Source organism: Ceratina calcarata, unplaced genomic scaffold (genome assembly GCF_001652005.2).
Source record: "Ceratina calcarata isolate Rehan_Ccalc_2016 unplaced genomic scaffold, ASM165200v1 scaffold295, whole genome shotgun sequence".
NCBI lineage: Eukaryota > Metazoa > Arthropoda > Insecta > Hymenoptera > Apidae > Ceratina > Ceratina calcarata.
In genome coordinates, this window is record NW_017151920.1 from 33980 (window position 1) to 45204 (window position 11225).

At 37.7% G+C, this 11225-nt stretch overlaps 1 protein-coding gene across 1 annotated transcript; it reads left to right on the top strand.

Moving 5' to 3' along the window:
• The first annotated feature begins 71 nt into the window (after positions 1 to 71).
• LOC113464196 (formin-A-like) lies at positions 72 to 2785 on the top strand. The gene is made up of 2 exons (XM_026812724.1): positions 72 to 152; positions 240 to 2785. The coding sequence occupies exons 1-2, from the start codon at positions 72 to 74 to the stop codon at positions 1071 to 1073; spliced, it is 915 nt and encodes a 304-aa protein (XP_026668525.1). The 3' UTR covers positions 1074 to 2785.
• Positions 2786 to 11225: the final 8440 nt, after the last annotated feature.

The window sequence follows — 11225 nt, forward strand, 5'->3', positions numbered from 1 at the left end:
ACCAATTGTTATCATTGAGCTCTGTATTGTGCTATAGCTAACAGTTCCAGATTAATTCACAATATACAAAAATGCACATGCTTAGGAACAGCGTGTCTCCTATTGGCTACGCTCGGTTTCGTTTTCTTGTTTCATCGCTGATCAAATTAATCGTAACTTGGTGAAAGTGGCCATGAATCTTCTTGCATTAAAGAAACAATAATATCGTCTGTTCTAGTTAAAGTTTCACATATTTCTAGAGACCCTACAGCAACCTCCTTTTCGTGTCTGTTCTAGCATTCGAAGAGGGTCGCGGATATCCCATCGAACGCGAGATTTATATCAGCTCATTAAAGTCAACACCGCGTAAAAAGATCGATACTAGTAATATCAGTTTGGAGCCTGACGCTCCGACGTCCAAATCAGTTAATAAAATGCGTTCATTGAAGAACAGACAACATCGAAAGATGATCGGCCAGTTAAATTTCGCGTCACCGCGGCGTGGTTTCGCGAAAGACGGACCATTTTCACCGCCACACTTCGGTTTCGGTGGTCCACCGCCGTCATTCCGTCCCATGCCGCCTCCACCTGGCATGCCGCCGGTACCGCCGCCACCGATACCGGGCCCTCCGCCTATGTACGGGCCGAGACCGTTCAGGTACGGACCACCACCGCGATCAGCCATGCCTCCACTACCACCTAGACCAGGATTCCCTATTCCAGGTTTTCTGCTACCGTGTTCACCCCGAGTGCCAGGCGGAGCCAGATTACCGCACGTTCCACCAACACGATTACCGCCACCAAAAATGCCTCTACCTCCCCCTCCTCCGCCGCCCCTTTCGCAATCCGTTCCACGAGCTGTCGCGTTGAAGCGACTTCGGCCGCAAAAGATAAAATCGCACGCGAGAAATGGCGTAGTGGCATCGGTTCGGAACTCTGCCGACTTGATCAGGCACAACAGCCAAACGAGCAGGACGTTACCGAAATTAATGAAGGAGCAGGACTTCACTGTAGACACGTTCGAAGAGAACCTACTTGCTCCGAACCAACCAAAAAGACGATTAACGAAAGCAAGATTCAATCAGTACAAGTGACACCCTACCATTTAGGTGGCATAACATTACTTAAAACATACAAGATAAAAAAGAACCGTGTATTTTCATTAATAAGCCGAGACTGGCAGTTATGTCGAAGAGCCATCGGGAATTAAAAAAACGTGGAAATGGATAACGGCTACTAATTAGCGCGACTACGGAAATCCTCTTGACTTGAAGCATACGAGATGCTCGACATTAATGTTGACTTGTGTAAAAATTCTTGTAGGATACGATCAATGCCCTTCTCTACCTATCCCGTACCTACATGTTCCTTGATGCTTCTCTGAAAATGACGTCATTAATTAAATAAATGCACTTTGTCAATAATGATCCGATATATTTCCATTCTCCTTTTATAATTAATCATTGAACGTGTAGACTACGACTTAGTATATAAAGTGAGGAGCGGATTGTATGTAAACCACGACTTCAATTTTCCATTTATATTTTCATACTGGTAGGTCTTAAGCCAAACAGTACTTGTACGGTGTTTGCAGATATCATTTGATTTCACAGACAATTAAAAGAACTATTTATTTTCCCTATCAATTTACTTGACTAATGAAAAATCAACGATTACTGAAGTACAACAAAAAGCCTATATACATATTTTGTCATGCATGTTTTCATTCTCAAGAATATATTTTTTTTTTAGTATGCATAAGATAAAATTTTTGTTAGATATAACAAAATAAAGCGCAAATGTACAAAGCTTGATATAAAATATCGATTCACTTGATTTACATTGCCAATAGGCAATAATGAATACTACATGTGCACGTATGATTAGCACACATGTAAAACGTGTATACTGAAATATTTTTTTACTGAATATTTTTGTAAAAGCTGTACTACAAAAAAATTTAACGCTAGATTTAATATCGTACTCAAGATCAAGAGATTGTAAACTATAACAGCTGTTGTAAATCATTCCATACACCATAAATTTTATTCTTTCATTTCTTATTTATAATTCTATTATCTATAATATGCATTAATAATGACAATATTGCAAGCGAAAAAAATATTGCTGGTGACTACTAACTATAATTTGAAGTGAAGAGCAGTGAAACAGTAATGTGTGTGTGCAAACAGTACGTTAAATCAAAATTAAGTTCTACTAATTACTTATTGAAAGTGTGCATGTTAATTTGAACTTTAAATTGTAGGAACGACTTGAAGAACTGAATTTTAGTTTATCATTATCTCTTTTATTTCAACATTGCTAAATTAAAATGATATCTTATATTGTAACTTAAACAATCGATTATATGCGTAGATTATTTTCTTTATTAATGAAACGTGGAAAGATAAAAACAAGTGAATTGTTGTAATTTCCAATTTGACCTTTATAAAATTACATTGACGACGTTATCAGTAAATAGATGCAAAAAAAAGTACATATCCTTCAATGGATCCTATTCTAAGTTGTAAAAATACTATATTAAGGATGTAACTTGTAGAAAATATCATTTTTACGCTGAAATTATTAATTGTCTTTGTTAATGCTAGCCACGATCTCAAAAATAAATTTAATTTACTATATGTATAGAGAAAAATGCATATAAGTCAGTTTGGATAACTCAAAGTTTTCTTAATCTGTGTAACATTACTGTATTATATGTGAATAGCTCCTGACCCTTTCGTACTGTACTTAAAATATCTTTTCATGTTCTTTTAAAAAGAAAATAAATCCAACTTCTATCTTGTGTGCAACTAATTGCATTCTGTAAATAATTAGAGTTAGTAATAAATTGTTATTACTAAATACCTTCATCTCTAAGGTTTTACATATAGATACATACATTATGTGTATACTCTGTAGGTAGTAAAACTGAGTACTCATAGAGTACGTAATTCGCATATTTTATACCTATTACCGAATTCTCGAACATAATCTGCAGTCTTTTTTATGACATGTTATCTTGTTAATTTTTAAATATTCCTCAATAGATACTCTCAGTATCCAGTACGGTGCATTTGCAGTATTAAAATTAATTATACAACATTACAAAAAGAAAACAATTTTATCCCCTCTTATCCGCAATGGATTCTAAAACAATATTGACGCATTGTGTGTTACAGTTTACTGAAAAGGATAGATATTTTGAAAGCAAGTAGAAATGATTTTGCAACGAATTCGAGTAAGAAAAATCCTTTTTAAAGTCGTTACATTGAGTAGGTACAGTGCGTGGTACCAGCACGGTTGAAGGTGGCAGGCACGAGAGAAGGTCGATTTCGCCGTACATCTCGCGGCTCGTTCTGGGATATTAAAATGATTCAATATTCGGTTCCGGTCATGGGTCACGCGTGTAGGAGGGACATGTCTTTTATGCGCCTGTCCATATATCACGAACTGCCGTTGGCGCGTGTGGAATAATTCCACGAGAGGTTGCACGCGTCATACGCGGATAACGCCCTGGCTCTCGGCAATCTTTGCCAGCAACGTTGGATGCGTGGCTTCGAACAGGGAAGGATGTAAATAAACTGAGGCTGTATAAATTCGCGCAGTTACTTTAATCGTCTAACATTTGACACTGTCAATGGCGATTCTTGTTAAACTTTTTACCATTTACCCATCACGAACGCAACTATAAAAAAATTAGATTTTCAATTATGTTTTATAGCAAGAGAGCGTTTAAGCTTTGTCCCTTTGCGGTATTAATGACTTCTTATTATAATAAATCATCTACAGTGAGCATGGAATGTAAATAAAAACGTCGGTTCTGAATCCATGTAATCATACGAAACCGTAAAATCTATGAAAGGAAAGTTCTACATGTCTATTCTAAATTTATATAAATGTAAACGATATACTATATATATTTTCCAACAAATATTTTTTATAATAACTAAAAAGTTAGTACGATTAAAAATATGATAGAATAAAGCATTCTTCTGTTAGTAATGTATAGCATAGTATATTTTTTACAAAATGAAAATGTTCTGGATGTATTTTACTTCTGTTAGGTTTTGGTACCGTTATAAAAAGATACAGACTTGTGTAAAAGAGTAATTGCATAATTCTATATGTACCGAACGACATAATTAATAAATTCCTCTTATAACCGGGTCAGTCTATGTTTCTGTCCGAAATATCCAAGAAATGCATAGTTGCTCTCATATTGTGCCTGTTATTCATGAAATTTTCCATCCCGCGTTACGGAGGAAAAATCTGTGCGACGAAGCGAGATGAGGAATGAGAGAATTCGAAAGACATCTTAATCTTAATTCCGAAGGATCGCAGCGAGTAAGAAATGACAAGCGATCAATCGGAGAAAGAATTCCCGTTGATTTAGCGAGGGTTGTCTGCAGGAATGAGTTTTCCGAGGAAGCAGTCGAACTTAGGACGCAGTCACTGGGACGCGAGAAATTTTCGAAACTAGATTCGACCCTCCGCGCGGAAATAAATATCATCGTTTTCGTTCGATGTGTAACGACAAAAGTGGATCACGTATACGTAGAGAGGTGTATAATTTGTCACGAGCAACGGAACAAGCCGAAGAGAAATTGCGCGAATCACAGGAAAGGCAATCACAGTTGGTAAGCGAAGGGTTGAAGAGGAAGAGGACCGGTCGAAGCGGATGGCAGGAATGCGAAAACTTTCCCCGTGGTGGAAGAATCGTCACGATTCTCATCGCGATTCCGGTACAGGGAGACAATTCAAAACCAACTTCGATACGATAACGGAAAACAATGGTCCATGCCGGTCGATGGATTCTCAGTTTCGTTGAAGACAGTTCTTTCTCGACGCGTGCGGTCGCTCGCCACCAATCTCGGCTAAACATTAGATTTATCGACATATTTTCTCAGTTTTTATTTACTTTTGTACTACGACCACCTTGCCCCCCGTGTATCCGTTTCTCCTTTTTTCTCCCATCTGGCTGTTCGTCTTGTGTTTCGGATTTACTATTTGCGCGATATGATCGCAAAGAACTACGGACAGAGTGCAGCCTAAAAGGAGGTATATACATCCCACCGTTGCAAAATTGATTGCAACCGAAAAGATAAACGCGAATATTTTCGTTGCTGTTCAAAAAAAGAATATCACAATTGGACAAATGCTAGCGCGTATTAATACAGTGATAAATTCTACGAAACCATTGGAATAATTTTCTACGTGAAGCATTTTGGCTCTACAAATTTAACAGATTCAGAATACATAAAAACAGTCGGTTTTAAAATAAATATAGAAAATTGGTAAATCCGAAACAGTGAAAGAACGCGATAATACTTGATTCCAGTTCTAGAGCGTCAATATGATTCACCAAATTGGCTAGAACTAGTAGTTATCATGCTTTGGAATTTATCTACTTTTATGCGAGGGAGAGATTGTTTTAAATGAAATGAAGACCAGAGCGAATTTTTCGAAGAGCTACTTGACGAGTCTAAGCTCTTTTAATATAAGGTCAATTCTTTTACACCGATATTTTATTCTGTTTTTGGTGGGACAGAACAAAAAACATCAAATATTTACCGAAAAATGTTAGAAAAGTCACGTGACTATCCTATCCCCTTAAATGAAACTTACATACAAACTGCACGTCCTGATGCAAACTTTTGTTTATAAAAATGGTCGTACTCGATACTCGATTACTGCGAGAGAGGAAATCACCTCATCTAACTGCGATCGTCTAAAACGGTCATGTGAATGCGTCCTGACGCGGATTCAAACTTTTCGAATAATTCGTAAAAAGCCACGCAGCGACAAACAAGTCCATAAAGAGCTCGCTTCCTCCTCTTTACTTTCTTCCTTTCTTTCCTTCTTATTCTCTTTCTCCGCTTTCCAGTTCCTCCTTTTGGCCAGCCGTTTAGCGGAAGTTTTACATTTTATCGAGACGCGTTGCATTCAAAATACGCCTGTCACAATTTAACTCGTATTTAGATTCAATCGATATCGACCGGCTATTTTTGTCAAATATTTCGCAACAGAATATCTTTAAACTTTTCAATTCGATAAATTTTAGCCAGTGTTAAAAGTGTTTCCAGGATTACAGTGCAGTTTTATCAAATTATAATTCGCCTTTAAGATTCGAAAAAGATTGGAAAATATGTTATGCACTCTAAAGAAAGCATTTGTATCACATGAAATAAATAAATGTTCTTTATTTTACCTTTGTAAAAAATATCATTGGAGAGTTACTTTAGTTTTAATTATTGTTGCCTGATAAGTTTCAAACAGCATAATTTGGCTTATCAATTTTTTTTACGATAAGAAATGTTCAATTTTTTAATCAGTTCGAGCAACGAATTTGTGAATTCGATGTTCGCAAAAGGAGAACGACCGAAGGGACAAAAAACTCGTGCAGTCGGAAGGATTCGGAGGAGCGTCGTAATTCTATACGGCGGAAGGGCTCGAGTTCCTTCGAACAGATTGGCAATTAGTTCCGATTAATTCTTCAAAAATGAGAAGAGAGATGTACGCCCGTGGTCTGCGGTAGGTAGCGGCTCTCAAATAATAGCCGCTAAAGGCTTATGACGCATGCATCTAGCTTCAACAGATAGACCTTATGTTCTGTATCTACTTTTTTCATCTCGACCAATCCAGTTCTGTTGCCTGTATCTTCCCTTATGTAGAAAATTTCAATTGATGTACACACATGACTGTAAATGTAGTTCTTACACCGATTTGTACTGAGGAATACTATCGAATCACACTCTCATTCATTACTCGAATCATCAAAATCAAAATTGTCAATTTGTAAAAAATTTAAATGAACTAATTCCAGAAATTCGTTAAATGCTAAGTAAGTGTTTCACCTAAAGCGTTACACAGTTCCTTTATCAATTTCATTTTTCATGAGTTCATACATTTTTTGACATTGCACAATTTGCAATGTTGTTGGATGTGGATTGTTTAAATACTTATGAGCGATAGTGTACATGGCAATGGACTTTAATGCCGTGGCGCGGTCTACTTAGCGGTTGCCTTGATTAACGTCGAGTGATTAATAGACGCTCCCTCCGTTCGTAAACAACCCCAACAGCGGCTGGTTCGAAGATCTAATCGCACGATATTTATTGCCTTACGCATCTCGTCCACCTCGGGGCCCTTGCCACGCCGATTTTGCGAATTCTCCTTCTCTCTTTCTTCCATTTCTCGGCTCCTACGTCCCTCACTCCCTGGCTCTTCATCCCTTTCCTGCACTCTCGCGTTTTCTTTTCTTTTTTTTTTTTTTGGTTCCTGCCCGTTCGTACTCGTTTTATTTCATTTCGTCGTTCGAGATCCCGTGCGTGAATCTTCTTGTTCCTCTTCGTACCTTTCTTCAGTGGTACGTAGCTTTTTTTTCCGTTTTCTGCTCGATTAGGAAGAATCGACTTCTCCACGCGCAAACTCGCCTAACTTCAAATGCAAGAAGCTTCGAATCGACATGTCTACTTCTTAAAAATAAAAATATAACAGAACGTAAAATGTCAGTCATTATTGATAAAAGTATTTGAGCACAGGTTTTATAGGTTTTCCGTTAAACGAAATCCGTATAGCCTTCTGTTTCTTCGGAAAATGCAGGATCATAAGACCTTGCCGTTCGCTCCGCGGTCCGAGACACATCGTCTCGCATTTACTCTTCTCTTACGTGTTGCGTCAGCATTACGTTGGCGCCACATTTGTCTATCCAGACTTTAAGCTGTGTTTACAATTCCAACCCCAATATTTCGCGACTACCTTTGTTGCTGATCCTTTTATCCAATTTTTCTAGTCGAGATTAAAAAATACAGTTTAGGACTATGGTGTCACATAACAATCTGTTTTAAAAGTCGAATTATTATCATCTGTTATGTATTTCTCAAAGTATAATTATAATATTGATGAATGAACCAGTGAACTAACCTATAAATAATTAGTAGAATATTGTAATCAATTTTCGCTAGAATTTCGTTTCGTTGAAGAACAGTTTAGTTCCTACACGATTAACTGAATTCTGTTTTAGTGACCAAAATAATTAGAAAAGTAATCTGAAAGAGATTCTCACTGTGGCTCAAAGGGTTAAATCGTACACATAATTATTAGTGACAATATCGATTATCACTTAAAGAAGTGCTATACGTGTGTGTGTTTGTACGCTGACAATGTTAGAGGTAGGACCAGATACAGCCGGGAGGCTGAGCAATCGAGTATCTGCAGATAGAGTCGTTACGCGTCGCGTTGCAAGTACTTTCGCGTACTTTATTTATGTACGCGGCACGAACAATGAGCCGATAATTAAAGCGGTGTGTAATTAGCGATTAGCGTGCATCGTTAACAGTACAAACACAGTCGGTCGTTGGTGAACCACCGAGAGAGTTCGAACGGAGCCTGGCTCGCGGTAATGCACAACGTTCCGTATCGTTGAATAATTCACTGATGAAAGTAGCCGCGGAATCTCTGCTCTTACACGGCTGGATGCGTTCCCGTTTTAACGCACAATATGATTTCGAGAATAGTTTGAACTAAAAGTGCGCGTGACTCAACGGTTTCGCGTTTGAAGTTCGTATTTCAATAAAGTGCGAGTGTCCCGTGAATGGAATCGACCGAGATGGCTTTCCTATTCAGAGAACGTGAATGGACAACCACGCATCGGCTGTTACTATCAAACTGGCAACTGACTACGTTTGGTAAGTGTGTCAATCAATTTTTTCATTACGTTTGCATGTGAACGAACATAAACGAGCAATGATTGTAGAGAATACCTTCGTGATCGAATTTATAGATTTAAATTCTTAATGTCGAATGGAAAATACGAACAACAAACATGATGCTAAAATCATTTCAATAATTGTGCAATGTGCTTACATTCATTGCACACATGTTAGATAAACATAATTATAAAAAAAAAATTCCATTGGATACAATCGAGGTTAAAACAACTTCATTACTTATTTATGACTAATTTATGCATATTATATTTTTCATTTGCTTATGTTATGTCTAATATATTTTTATTTTACTTAATGTCGTATTGGTTACTTGTGAAAGACGCGTTCGTGCTCATAGCACAATAGATAACGATATCGCGTGAACTGATGCGGAACACACGATGACAACAGGCACTGTTGGGTCCGTACCGATTTTAATTAACACAAACAAAGTAAGTGCAAATCTCGTGCAAATAGAACGTGCGAACTGGAACATATAATTAAAATATAGTGTAAAAGATAGCCCTTCTTGACACTGATATATGTTTCTATTCCCTAGTCTTATTGTTAGTCCTTTGATTGATGTACGCAAGTATATTAACAATGTCAAATTTAAAACAAAATTAATGATAATGATTCAACTGTTCTCGAAGTTGGATGATGTTCATACTTAGGACAAACTTAAACCCATCTGTAGTATTTATCTGGTTTTAAGTATGTTAGTAGATCGATATTTGGAGAAAGTTAGGCTCTTATCACTTGTGATTATAATTGGAATTAAGTGAATACTATTCATTATGATGAATTTGAACATTTTCGTTCAGTGAATGTGGTTAGTAGTATAGAACGTAATTAACGCCAACGTCTGAAAGAAGCCAACCACAAGTGACTATGTGACAGACTTGTGCTACTTCTTGTCTGAAACGTACATATAACTATACATATAGCACAATAATTTTATGTCAGAATTACTTTTTAAGCTGCGTCTACACTATGTAACAAAACATTGTTATACAACAAATTTGTTTCATATCTTGTTATGTAACATATTTCTATGACTTGTTACAATAACTTATTCAATTGGGACTATACAACAAAATATGTTAAGAATCTCGAGTCACTTCGATATTTACAAAAAGTTTGAAGTTGATATTATGGACATTCTTTTTATTCTACCCTGCAAGTCTTATCATTATTGCAATTAAGAGGAATTAACGTAGGAATATTACAAAGAATAATTCAATTTAATTTAATAGGTAGTATGTAAATAAAATACCCATCAGATGGTTTTAGATACTTTTAATTGCTATTTATCTCTAAATGTAGACATACTTGTAACGTCATATCAATCGACAGATCGAATTATCGATGTCTGCATTAGGCAGTTAGCACTTCGTTCCTCTCTTCATTCGATTCAGATGGTCTGTCGCATCCATCTCTGAATTTAATATGAAACCCGCCACGTCAACGTCAAGTCAATAAGTGATGATATTGCGTCTGCCAAGATAATTAGAGCTATTAAAACGCAATGAAATCGAAATGAAGTTTATTAACCATAGATTTCTTGTAAAGTGTAGTGCGTTCTGAAATTTTTTCAAATTTTACATCGAATTAAGCCTTAAAATTTGCTTAAAACCACTCGCCTAAAGTAACATTTCATGGGAGGGTATCGTAAAAATGTATAACGTGATTACGATCGCTGGAATGGTATCATGGCCACGATAAAAGTCGCAACGGTGATTTTTGGCGGAGAAAAATGAAGTGGCAGATGGAAAGAGAATAATAATATAGGTAGCCTGCGGCCGCGGCGATGATTAATAAATCAGGGACGGCGTTGAGAGAACAGTTTAACCTGTAACCTCTGAACGATGTATCGTGCTCCTTCTTCCTTTTACCTTTACGTCTATGCCCGTTCCTTTCTCCGCGTACCGACTCGGGTACATGCATCTTTTTCACGGAGGCTGCATCGCCAAAGCTGACTTTGTACGGCCGTTCACTGCGATACAGATACGTATGGCGGTCTGTGGGAACAGGCCGACTCTGAATATTAATTGTTGCTTAAATTTATGACAGTCCGCCCCTTCCGCCGCGCCTCGCCACAGCTCTCGGCTCACGGCGCGGCGCGCTTGCGACTCGTTCTCCCCCATCGGGCAGGCCATTCCAACCCTTTCCAGCTAATAAAATAGCCATGGCTATTCATTCCGCTGTTTCACCAACGTTCCCTCGAAACTAACTCCACGATTAACCACGTTTTGCTGCTCGCGCCGCGACCGGCTCAAATTAGCGCCGCGACGATGACGGTACGGTATTTAACGCGTCTCTCTCGTTATCAATTCCTTACTTACTCGGTGCTTCGAGCCCGACATCGATAACACAGACGTTCGTAATTATGTTTACGCGGAGGGATTAAAGCGGCACTGTTCAATAGGAATTATCGTCTCATTAACCAAGTGACTTATTTTTCTCTTCTTGTATACGATACGCGGTGTGTTATTACGTGAGTGAATTTTATCAGAAAATATAACACAGCTGTTC

What these genes read in the sequence shown, in the direction of transcription:
- LOC113464196 (XM_026812724.1), top strand. Translation starts at nt 72, where the DNA reads ATGCACATGCTTAGGAACAGCGTGTCTCCTATTGGCTACGCTCGGTTT. An exon ending in CATCGCTGATCAAATTAATC is followed by an intron (nt 153 to 239) that starts GTAACTTGGTGA and finishes ACATATTTCTAG; the next exon opens with AGACCCTACAGCAACCTCCT.